The sequence below is a fragment of the Sturnira hondurensis genome, unplaced genomic scaffold, assembly GCF_014824575.4.
Source record: "Sturnira hondurensis isolate 20B ecotype Veracruz unplaced genomic scaffold, ASM1482457v3 Scaffold0019428, whole genome shotgun sequence".
Lineage (NCBI taxonomy): Eukaryota > Metazoa > Chordata > Mammalia > Chiroptera > Phyllostomidae > Sturnira > Sturnira hondurensis.
The window spans coordinates 7,979,629-7,992,568 of NW_028092059.1; the positions used below are offsets into that span (position 1 = coordinate 7,979,629).

At 38.9% G+C, this 12,940-nt stretch overlaps 1 protein-coding gene across 7 annotated transcripts in view; it reads left to right on the forward strand.

The window, feature by feature from the left end:
- Positions 1–1,783: 1,783 nt before the first annotated feature.
- The window catches only part of RIF1 (replication timing regulatory factor 1), a 72,273-nt gene continuing 61,116 nt past the window's right edge, over positions 1,784–12,940 (forward strand). For 3 of the 7 annotated variants that reach the window (XM_037027848.1, XM_037027853.1, XM_037027854.1), the window contains exons 1-8: positions 2,029–2,131; positions 2,287–2,400; positions 3,409–3,487; positions 6,509–6,605; positions 7,877–8,004; positions 8,096–8,190; positions 9,201–9,390; positions 10,965–11,057. In XM_037027848.1, coding sequence (XP_036883743.1) covers positions 2,109–2,131; positions 2,287–2,400; positions 3,409–3,487; positions 6,509–6,605; positions 7,877–8,004; positions 8,096–8,190; positions 9,201–9,390; positions 10,965–11,057 — 819 coding nt within the window. In that variant the 5' untranslated portion in view covers positions 2,029–2,108. The other 4 variants (XM_037027849.1, XM_037027850.1, XM_037027851.1 and 1 more) reach the window with 4 other exon arrangements.

Genomic DNA, 12,940 nt, shown 5'->3' on the forward strand with positions numbered 1-12,940 from the left:
TGATGTGTGTGGTTAAAGACAAGAATGAGGAGGCTAGAAAGGAGTATTGGTTTGAAAATGTAAGGCATTTACTCCTAGGGACGGGTCTGAAGAGAAAAAGAAATATAAGATTTGGAAAGGCAAAGAAGATAGATAAATTAATACATAAACAAATTAATTCAAAATCTATTTGAGTGTCAAATACTATGGAATTACTGCAGTGTGAACAGATCCATGCTGGTGGCTCCAGAATTTCTATAAAAATGAAACTTGGGAGAAGCGATCTGGTTGGAAGAGTGTGTGGAGAAGAGTCAGGGTAGGGAAGGGGATTTGTCTTGACCCTGCAATTTCTTAGAACTTTAGATCAGATTCAGAAAATACCAATCAACAGGGAGGGGCACTGATTAAGATTGTGTCTGGAACTAATTCCCCTCCAGCTAAGTCTCAACTCGGTCACAACAGTGTTTTATAGTCAAACAATAGCAAGTTAATGAGATACTTGTTTTAAAGGATCTCTGTACAAAGAGCTACCTCGGGTGATGGTAGAAGCATTTATTCTCCGAGGGGGGACCGTAGAGGGAAGGATTTCATTAAAAGGTGTGAATTTGTTTGACTCTATTTCTCACTTGAGAAATTGAATGATGTTCCAAGCAAACAAACGAACAAAGGAACAACATAGTCCTTCCAAGACACGGAAAAGGTAGAGATTCTGACAGACCATTCAGAACCCAGCTTTGGTCAAGGCAGGGAAAACGGTTGACCACGTGTAGGCTTCCTCATTCCAAACACACCTTAAGCGCTGCAGCAGCATCCAAGGAACATTCACAGCTCGGCTTTCAAGAATTTGGGACACCGACTATGAGGCCTCCTTCCGACTCTCTTCATTTTTTTGGGTAAGAAACATGTTTATGTATCCAGTGCCTGTTTGGCAGACCCTTTGCTAGGTGCAGATAATACAGAGAAAAACAAAACATAGCCCAGAACTATGGAGCTGATAGTTGTACTGCGTGGGGGTAAGCCCTACGCCTGGAACCCGTGAGGCCAGTATGCAAGGCTGCTGGGCCTTAAGGTGTCGTGGAAAGCGCTCAGAGGAGCTATGAAATGGGGGGCAACATATTCATAATGAGAACTTACTTTCGTAAAAGGCTTAGTTTCTCCAATTTGAAGTATGGACTCAGACGCCGCCCTTGAACACCTGGGGCTCAATAGAATGCAGATCCCCGGGGGGCCACCTAAATCTACTGAATCACAATGTCCAAGGGCGGGGCTCACAAATCAGCAATTTAATCAGGAATATCTCAGGCCATTGTAATGTGCAACTAAAATTTGAGAACCTTGGCCTCTCACCTTTTCTTCTTTTTTACCCAAAGTAGGTACTATTATCACCCCTATTTTACGGAGGAGTAAATCGAGGCATAGAAAGATTGATGAACTTGCTAATGTCACACTGAACAAGGTACGGAATCTAGAGCAATCTAGACGCAGGTCTTAGTCTTAAACATCAGGGTAAACGACTTGTTGCTACTACTTCAACAAGCGTTAAACTCGGAGTTTGAAAACAGTCTGAAAATCCGTTAAATTTAGTCTGGTGAATTTGGGAGATTCAGTAACATTTGGAATTTCAAGGCCCTCTCTGATTAAGTTCAGGCCGAAATTCCTCTCCCTGCAAGGCGTGACCGGAACGGCAGGGTGGGACTACAGGCGGGTCAGGGAGCGATCGATGACTTCGGCGCGCCGCGGCCTGGTGGGTCTGTTCGGGCCTCTCCCGCCAGGCCTGCCTACTCTCGCGCGCTCCTGGCCCGCCCCTCCCGCCATCTTGGTCTAGGAAGGAGCGGGCTGCACGCGTGAGTAAACAGTCCGAGACGGGAAGCCTAGGCTTGCCGGCGTCCGCGAGGGTGTGGGACGGAGGCAGAGAGGGCGCAGTTCTGACCTTCATACGTGGGGTAAATATAGGGGTCAGAGGGCTATCCCGCGCGGAACCCTCAGTTGGGCGCCACCTCCGCCCCCTCCCGGTGAGACGCCTCTTTCGCACGGCTTCTCCCGCCCCACGCCGGTCTCCTCCCCCTGTTGAAAGCTGCCCGGGAAAGTGGTGGCGGGAGAGGGCCTGGGCCCGAGCGCCGTGGGCTTGGATGCGGGTCGTGAGGCACAGGAGGTTAGGGTCTAGGGTTAGTGCGTCCCGGGCCAGGGGTGTGGGACGTGGTCGGTGGGACTGTGAGGCCCAGGTTGAGCGCGTGGGTCAACGCTGGGCCGGCGCGGGGCTGTTTTTGTGGGTCGCTGGATTTTCTCCTTTTCTGATCCGTGCTTCAGGGTGGCCAAAATGACGGCCCCGGATGAGAGCCCCCTCGCGCCGCTCTTGGAGACTTTGGAAGATCACTCCGCCTCCTATGCAGAGCAGACTGACGCTTACCTTACTCTGACAAGGTAAGGCCCGTTGGGAGTGGGGTTGGGTGTTCTGGTGGTTCTTGGGGCGAATGTAGTTGTGGGGGGGCACGCGAAACGAGTTGGTGTACTCTGAAAGTTTGGCGGCGGTGAGGGCGCTGGGGTCGCGAGCGAACGCCGAGGGTGGAAAGGTGTGTGGTAGGCGTTGTTCTGCGGCTGCGTTGCCTAAGGGGTGCGGAATGAGGAAGCCCGCTCCGGCGTCTTGCAATCGCGTCTTGCAATCGAAGAATTGAAACAAGTTGGGTTGGAAGTGGGCAGGCTGGAGGAGTGGTTTTCAGTGTAAGTCGCTTGTGTGTGGGGACAGTGTGGTAACCCAGAATTGTGTTTTTTTAATGCNGAAACGAGTTGGTGTACTCTGAAAGTTTGGCGGCGGTGAGGGCGCTGGGGTCGCGAGCGAACGCCGAGGGTGGAAAGGTGCGTGGTAGGCGTTGTTCTGCGGCTGCGTTGCCTAAGGGGTGCGGAATGAGGAAGCCCGCTCCGGCGTCTTGCAATCGCATCTTGCAATCGAAGAATTGAAACAAGTTGGGTTGGAAGTGGGCAGGCTGGAGGAGTGGTTTTCAGTGTAAGTCGCTTGTGTGTGGGGACAGTGTGGTAACCCAGAATTGTGTTTTTTTAATGCCGAGCAATAACCTGAGTTTTATGTTAATTGCAAACACTCATAATATTTTTCCCCTTGCAAAACATTAGTTTTCTGTAGTGACTGGGGAATTGCGTGCAGAGGATAACAATTGGCACAGAACGATAAAGATTTAGTAAGTTTGTAAGTGGGAGAAGGGTTTCTCTGTCCAAACTTGTACTCTGTCGCTGCAAAAGTAATTGAGGATTTTTTTCAGTTGTATATGGCATTTTTCTTCAGTTGTATATGGCATTCTGTGCTTAAGTAGTTTGCTATAATCCTAACATAAATGTTGAAAGATTATACAGATATTTTAAGGAGTGGTTTTTTGCTCCTGCTGTCTGCATAAACTTGTGTTACTTTTTGCTTTTAAGTCGTATTACTGGAGAAGATGGAAAAGAAGTCATTGTAGAAATTGAGAACAAACTTCCTCGGCTATATGAAGTTTTAAAGGTGTGTGTCTCTGTTGCTTATTAAATTTCTTTATTTGTGGTAGGAAAGTTTTGCCAGTTTACTCATAAAAACTAATTTAAATAAAGCAGGTTATAGTACAGTTTGAGATTTACAGTGTATCAACTACTCAATTACTTTACAGTTCAGGTTACTCTTTAATCCTCACTTTGCAGAAGAGATTGGTTTAATTTGCCTAAAGTTGCCCAAGGGCATTTGAATCCAAAACCCTTTTCTCTTCATGTAAGTAGTTATCAGAGATTATTTTATCTTTTTTAACTCCTTTGATAGGAATGTACTCCTAAGTAAATGATCCTGTCGATTTATTTTTGGTTTATTTCTTTTTAAAGATTTTATTTATTTATTTATCTTTAGAGGGGAAGGAGAGAGGGAAACATCAATGTATGGTTGCCTTTTGTGCATCCCCTGCTGGTAGTTAGCCTGCAAGGAACCAGCCTGCAACCCAGGCATGTGCCCTGACTGGGAATCGAACCGCGATCGTCTGGTTCACAGGCCCGCGCTCAATCCACTGAGCTACGCCAGCCAGGGCCTATTTTTGGTTTATTTTTATATCTTTTCACATGCTTAGTTTTTGCTGCTCTTGCCTGATTAGACACAAGTAGTACGATTATCTCTATTGCTCGATTTTTGGAAGGTGGTATAATTTAACCACAAACTGAGAACCTATGTTCTTGTCCTCATTTGACTACACTGTGGCTTTGTGACTTTCCTAACACTTAACTTTCAATTTTCTTGTATTTAGAATTAAGAGGTTTGAGTTCTTATTTTTATAATCCTGTTTTATGCTTTTATTTTATTTTATTTTTGTTTTATGCTTTTATTTTTTTTAAAGATTTTATTTATCTTTAGAGAGGAAGAGAATGAGAGAGGGAGAGAAATATTATCAATGTGTGGTTGCCTCTCATGAGTCCCCTGCTGGGAACTGGCCTGCAACCCAGGCATGTGCCCTGACTGGGAATCGAACCGCAATCGTGCGGTTTGCAGGCCCTCGCTCAATCCACTGAGCTACACCAGCCAGGGCTGTTTTATGCATTTAAATGAAGTATTCTATCAAGATATTTGTTGTATATTTTAGCATGATTTCTGGCCAAACGTTGAGGCATTTGAAGTATCTCCTACCTCTTCAGCTGAGTCATTGGTGCTGTTCATATAGGCAAGAACTTTATGGGAGTGATTAGTTTGACATCAATAGTATTAGATTAGATTAATAGTATCAGTGGTATTTATTACCAGTTTTCTTCATTGTCATGTACCACATTCCAGCAGTATAATCATGCTCTGCATAATGATATTTTGGTCAACAACTTGTACCAAAAGAATATACAACATGGTCCCATAAGATTATAATGGAGCTGAAGAATTCCTGTTGCTTTCTATTACCTAGTGATGTTGTAGACCACATGATTTTACAACTGACGTGTTCCTGTGTTTTAAACAAATCTGATGCCTGTTGTATAAAAGTATAGTGCATACAATTATGTACAGTATATATTACTTGATAACAAATGACTATGTTACTGATACATGTATTTACTATACTTTTTATCGTTATTTTAAGATGTAATATTTCTGCTTAATAAAAAAAAGTTTGGTGTAAAACAGTATGCTGTGTTATCCTGGCATCAGTCTCATACATCTGTACTTAACCATGTCTCTTGATTACATCGTTTTCTTTTGTGCTTGACTTAATCTCTTTTCCTACAGTAACTTACTGTACAGACTTATAGCCTAGCAGCAATAGGCTATACCATATAGCCTAGGCATGTAGTAGGCTATATCATCTAGGTTTGTGTAAGTGTACTCTGATGGTCACACAATGACAAAGTTGCCTAACGATGCATATGGCACACTTCACAGAACATACACCTGTTAAGCAGCACGAGACAGTGTATTTTCTGTGAAAACATGTGTTTTCATATATTTGATATTTGACAGTGTATGGGTTCAGGAACTGAATTTTCAGTCAAATGGCAGTGTTTATAAATTTTATAACTAAAATGCCTGATGAATAATTAAAATTGACTTGAACAGCATAGGGGTTAGAGGCACCAACCCCCTCCCCCTTGCAGTAAAAAATCTGCATATAACTTCCGATTCCCCTAAAACTTAACTCTGTTTGGAAGTACATGGGTGATTACTGATAGGAAAGTCAACAGGTTTGTATGTGAATTACTAAGCACTAAAAGGATATTTGAATTTCTTCAGAACAGGAATCATACTAGGTGAAATGTGCTATTTAGAATTTTGCTAGTATTGTTTCCATGAACCCACAACGTTCTTGAAAATGAGACATAACTTTTAAGAAACTCTTTCAGGCATATGTATTTAATAGAAATTTATTACAGACACATGCTGGCTGATTGTTATCCAAGAGATGTAGAAGTAGTTCTCGAGGTCTTAGATGTATAAAGCTTTGTGTATATGTAGTTGTCTGAATAGATTTCTTTAATATCCCTTATGCCCCAGCCCATAATATGGCTTGGGCTTTGAATTCCAGGTGAACATGGATTCAAATTCTGACTTTAAAACAGGGTTGGTTTGTTTTTTTTTTTTTTTTAAAGATTGAGATGTTTAAATCTCCTTGCTGTAAATGCTATACATTTCAACACCCTCTCCCAACTCCACTTTAATGCTAGGATTTCAGCTTTTGTGTTTGAGTTTTTTGTTTTCTTTGTAGAAAGAAGGGCTTTGCTCCTATTTACTTCCTGTCTAGTGTTAGCATTTTCCAGTTCTTGGATTTTTCTTTGTTTTCAGGTGTGTGAAGGTGTTCTTTATTTTTTAAGAAAAATGTTATTTATTTAGTTGATCTTTTATCCAGTTTGCCTGTTTGTCATGCTGTATATATACATGGCCTGCTGACCTTCTTTCATCTACTTTCAAAAACTTGTTGATTGATTACACTGAAATGTAATTTTGCTTTTCAGTCAAACTTTGCTCTCTAGACATTGACTTACAATTGTATTCATTTGTAACAAGTGTGGTGATTTTGTTTTGTTTTTATAGATTCACATTTCTAGTCAAAACTCAGAGCTCAGTTGTGCTGCTCTACAAGCCTTGGGATTTTGCTTATATAATCCCAAAATTACCTCAGGATTATCAGGTAGTTCAATTTATTATGACTTAATATTTTGAAGTTTATGAGTATATGCTTTTGATACTGTTAAAAGTAGTTACCTCTGTTAGATATATAACTTACAGTTTAGGATTTGCTTTTGTGAAAGAAATGTTTAGACTATCATTGGAAAGTGTCTTTCTTAGATATAGCCCTTTGATAATGGTAAAATTTGCTCTAAAAGAAAATAATCCTATTAATAATTGCTATGAAAATTGAACTTCTTTGTACAACACTTACTTGCTTTGGAAATTAATAATTTTTAAAAAATCATTAGAAAAATTTTTATTTATTTTTAGAGAGGGGGGAGGAATGGAGAAAGAGAGGGAGAGAAACATTGATGTGTGAGAGAAACATCCATTGGTTGCCTCTTGGATGTCCCCAACCAGGGCCTGGCTCACAACCCAAGTATGTGCCCTGACCAAGAACCAAAACAGCAGGCTTTCGGTTCATAGATCAGTGCTCAGCCAGGGTGGAAGTTAATAATTTAGACAGTCATTTATTTTCTATACGCATGTACACAGGAATATGCTGAATTGAAATGTTTTTGCATAGTGTAAGTGGGATGATTTAGAACTAAAAGTGGTATTGAAATAGAAGACTGACCTGATGCTAAGTTATCAACTTCATCTTAATTGTTGCTCTAAAGTTAGTAGTTTGCCATGGTAAAGAAAACCTAGGAGATGATCTTTAGAAAGGGGAAATCAGGAATAGGGAGTAAAGATGTTAGAAAGATATAACCATCTTTTTTCTGAGGGAAAAGTTTCTGCCCTTTTTTATATACAGGATGGGGCAAAAGTAGGTGAACAGTTTGTAAGAAAAAAAATGAAATAATAAATAATAGTAGAAGAATAAACTTTTGCATACTCATAACTATAAATATAATTTTGGCCCATGCTGTGTAGAAATGTTTGCAGTCTAAAGTAGGAGTTGTTCATTTTGGAGCATAGATGTAGAGTTCATAACATCTTGTCAAAATTTATATTGTGTGCCCAAACCTACTAGTGATACCTCTAAAATTATTTTAATTGCACAAAATAATCTTATTTAGAGTCTACTGTTTTCTCTAAGTATACCCTCCCATCTTACCTATTTTGTGTTTTGTGAAGATTATTTTGATATCAGCATTGGTTCTCTGGTCCTTTTCTTTGGATATGCATTTGATTTATTTTGACAGTGAAGAATATATTTTTCTTTTTATATTTGACATTTTAAAGGATGGAAACTATTGCACATAATCAAAGCTGCTTGTTTTTCAGAGAAAAAAATTCAAGAACTGCTTTCAAAATTGAATGATATTGTTAAGAGTTCAGACAAAAATGTATGTACTAGGGCTCTTTGGGTGATATCCAAGCAGACATTTCCCACTGAAGTTGTTGGCAAAGTAGTGAGTATAGTTTTTATATGTCTTCTTAACTACATGCCATTTAAAAAATTCAGGCTTATTTGATTTGTATTTGTTCTGTTCTATCTTTTAGGTATCCAGTATAGTTGATTCATTAGAAGAAGTATTTAGTAGAGGAGAGATGCATTCTGCTGTTGTTGATTATGAAGCATTAAATGTCATCATAAGGTATGAATTTGGATGCATTGCAAATTGGAAGGATCATTTCAGGAAATTTAGAATTTGCTTTTAAGGAGTTAACTTTTGGGACTTGATTTTGGGTTACACATTGAAAGAAGGAAATAACTTCTAGACCAAAAGTATCAAGAAAAAAGCTAACTGGAAGAAGGGAGTAAAAGTGCTTAAAAGTTAATAGGTTTCTTTGTTTTTACTGAGATAGTCTTAAAAATATAGTCTTGGTTAGGCTGCTGCTGCTAACGTAATTCTGGGTTTAAAAATTATTTCTGTTAAAGCTTTTGCAAGTTTAAAAAATAACATACACTCCCAAGTGAGGTATGGGGGTATTTAGAATGTTTTAACAGTGCCGAGATGGAGATGGGAGAACCAGAAAATCCTCTACTTACTTCTACCCATCCCTGCTCTTTGTAATGGGCATGTTATCAGCACAGACTCTTGATAAGCTTGATCTTATCTCTGTTTTAAAGTGTTCTTCCATATTTGAGCTATTTGCTCTAAGTACTTCATTGTTCTGGTGCCCTGATGGGTGCTCACATTATATCACAGTTCTCTGGTTGTCCTATAAAAAAGTTGAATTTAATTATATAAAAATAATTAGTATTTAAAATTTTTCAAAATAAGACAAAGTATGCTCTTACTTAAAAATGCATTGGGGAGAAGGGTTTTCAGGAACTGCTATAAAGGACACATGGACAAACCAAGGGGGAGGGTAGAAGCAAGGGAAGGAGGTGGGTTTGGAGGGGGTGGGGAGAAAATGCAGACAAGCGTAATTGAACAACAATAAAATAATTTAAGAAAAAAGGAAATAGATGTTAGAAAAAAAGTAATACTGAAATCTAAAAATTAGCGTGTAAATATTAGATTTTTTGTGTGTATACATATATGTACATACTCTAATGGACTATATACTATGCATATTTCTGTGTGCCACTTATTTTCCTGGTAGTTTAGATATAAAAGATGAGGTCAAACTGAATTATTTGTTGATTTCTCCATTATAGGCTAATTGAACAAGCCCCAGTTCAAATGGTAGAAGAGTCAGTTAGGTGGGCAAAACTGGTCATACCTTTAGTTGTTCATTCAGCCCAAAAGGTGCATTTGCGGGGAGCGACTGCTTTAGAGATGGGAATGCCCTTGTTGCTTCAGAAACAACAAGAAATAGCATCTATCACAGAGCAGCTTATGAGTACTGTAAGTATTACTTTATGTAAGGATTTTTTGAGTAGTGCATTTTAAGGTTCTGCAGCAAGCTTAGGGCTCATGTTGGTATAATTGTACTATGATCTAAGAAATTCCTCTTTGAATGAAAACAAGTGCTTGAATTAGTTGTACACAAACTGATCCTGCATTACAATGAGGGCAGCTGTCTATTCAGTATTACTGTGATTTGGTCATTTTACTCCATCCTCAGTGAATGGTGATTGGAAGAGATTGCATTTTGGGAGAAGGGAGAGAGGGTATTAACTAATTCAGTGTTATTTGGGTTGTTTTAGCATAATCCTAACAGATAAAACTTTGGTATATACATATAAGTGCATTTACTGTGTATAATTCCCTAAAGCAGTTATTTGCCTCTGGCTTTAGGTTTTTTAATCCTTTTTCTTGGAACAAGTATTTATTGAGCACCTATTATATGCTGAGTATTTTAGGCACTGAATGTATTAGTGAACAAAAGGAACTTGGGGAGCTTATTTTTCTAGTGGCACAGATAATATATAGTAAACTAAGTAAAGAATACTATGGAGAATAGCAAGAATGGAGAGACTGTCATTGAAGAGGAAGGGTAAGGTGGTCAGGGAAGAGAAATAATAGGATATTTGAATAGTGATTTGAAGGTGATGCAGGAGTTAGCTCTTGGGAGGAGCCGTGAGAGCAAAAGGCCCTGCTCCGATGATTGTGCTCCATGAAGACTGGGCAGTATGATAGTGGAGACCATTAAGAGTGAAGAACAGGAGATGATTTTAGAGAAACGGCCATAGACCATTTAGAGAAATTTCATAGACCTTTGGGGGTCATTGTAAGATTCTGGGTTCTACTGAAAACCATATTTGAAGGTTTTGGGTCTAGGAATGCTGTATGTACTGACTTGAGTGTTAAAGGGATGCCCATGCCTGTGTTGAAAGTAGACTCGAAAGGGGAATGAGTAGGAGTGGAAGAAACTTTGACATACAGCAGTAGGAGGGGGCTTCCCCTCTTACATCCAGACAGTGAGGGGGCCTTCCAGTCTAAATTCTGGGGTTTTGTTTGTTCATTTTAAAAAATCATGGTAATGATTTTGGAGTCTGATAAAGTATCACTTATCTTCGCAAGTTTTTTTAAATTCTAGTAAGTGTGATATTTTTAGGAGTATATATAAAATTCTTTATGTATTTGAACTAAAATTTTCTCAGATGTCCATTTTCCATGAAGCTATTAATGCATTTTTAAAGTTATCAGAGTGAGAAGTTAAAACATTATCATTTGAACTTTAATTAATGGTATGCATGCTGAAGTTGTTAGGGGAAAGAATATTGGTAGAAAAAAATGAAGCTGGATTAATGGATGCAAGAATGACCAGATTGTGATAAGAAAGGCATAGTAAAATGTTAATGGTTATTTATATTTGGACATTGATTATAGAACTCTCAGCTTTGCCTTCTATATGAAAGTTTTCCTGATAAAACATTGGGTAAAGTTATTTAGCTGTGACAGTCAGCTGATTTGATAGTGCATGTTTTTTCCTTCCCAAGAGTCCTTTTGGTAAATATTTTTCCTTTTGTTTGCAGAAGTTACTTTCAGAACTCCAAAAGCTATTTATGAGTAAAAATGAGACTTACGTTTTAAAATTATGGCCTTTGTTTGTCAGACTTCTTGGGAAGGTAAGTCTACATTTAAAGAACAGTTCAGTTTTACATGCCAAACACTTTTCATTTCTTAACTTTATTTACATAATGTAGTCGATCCTCATTATCATACCAATATGATATCTGTTCACCAAAATTTGTTTGTAAACACAGTATCAGTACTTGGGCTGTATCATTTCCTAGCGTTATTACCCATGTGTATAACAGACCTGCAGAGTGGCAAACAAATTTGCACTGAGTCCCCAATGCATTTGTTCCCAGCTGACCTTGAATAAGGAAGATTATGCTTTGCCCTTTTGTCTAAGCTCTCTATATCATTTAAATGTCCTTTTTGTGATCCATTCAGTGTCACATTTTTCACATGTGCTTTTTCTTGATGATTGCATTTTTTGTCCTCACCTGAGGACATGCTTATTGATTTTAGAAACAGGGAGAGTGAGGGAGGGGAGAGAGAAACAACTTCCAATTGATTCCCTCTTGCATGGGTTACCACTTGGCATGTGACCTGACTAGATATTGAACCTGCAACTTAGGTATGTGCCCTGACTGGGAATCCAACCCAAGACCTTTTAGTGTATAGGACAGTACTCCAACCAACTGAGCCACTCGTCAAAGGGCAATGATTGCCCCTTTTGATGTCCCCCAGGTGTAGTGTTGAGGGCTCTCTACAGTTCCTAAGTATAGGAAGACTGCTGTGCCTAATGGAGAAAATAGGGTGTTAGATAAGCTTTGTTTAGGCATCAGTTACAGTGCTCCTGGCTAGTTCAGTGTTTGTGAAATAGTGATGTATGGTTGTGAACTACATTAACAAAGTTAAGGTCCACAGTGGATTGCACATATGATGGTGGTCCCATAAGATTGTAGTGGAATAGAGAATTCCTGTTGCCTAGTGCAATCATGTGGTTGTGGTGATGTTGGTGTCCACAAACCTGCATTACCAGTCACATAAAAGTATATCACATACAATTAAGTGTGCTACATAATACTTGATACTGATAATAAATGACGGTTACTGGTTTAAGTATTATACTAACCATTATTTTGGAATATATTCTTTCTACTTATTAAAAAAAGTTTGCTATAAAATAGTAAGCCATGTTACCCTGGCAGCAACCTCATACATCTTGGGCTTACCTCATCTCTTGATCTCATCATTTTTGCTTGTGTTTGATTTAACCTCGTGTCTTATGCAGTAGCATGTTGTGTACAGGTCTCTAGCCAAGACATTTGACTGTACTATGCAGCCTAGGTGTGTAGTAGGCTGTACCATCTAGGTTTGTGTGCGTGCACTCTATAATGTTCACACAATGACAAAATTGCCTGATGGATTTGTTGGAACAGATCCTGTTAAGCATTGCATGGCTGTGTGTTTAGTAAGTTGTCTTTTAAAAAATAAACATAAAACAAGGTTGTGTATTGATTGGTTGAAACAAAGGTGACCAGAGGTTCTCAGGAACCTAACTGCATTTTTCCTAGGAGTGATGGCTCAGTATTTCTCAGTGTTCAAGATGACTTAACTAAAACATAACTATCTTGAATAATGAGAATTGACTATATGTTCTGTCTGTAAGCCAGGTTTCCTTGACAGGAGGGTATATGTTTTTCTTTATTGTGGTAAATACAATACTTGTAACCATCCTAAGTGTACAGTTCAGTGGCATTAAATACATTCATAAGTTGTGTAATATTACACTGCTATTTAAACCTAGAATTTTCATTATCCAAACAAAGACTGTACTACATTAAGCAATTATTCCCTCTGTTCTTTTCCTTAAATCCCCTGGTAACTTGTACTTTCTGTCTGTATGGATTTGCTAATTCCAGGTACTTAAGTGCAATTCTATAATATTTGCCCTTCTGTGTATTTCACTAAGCATAATTTTTTAATGGTCCAGCCA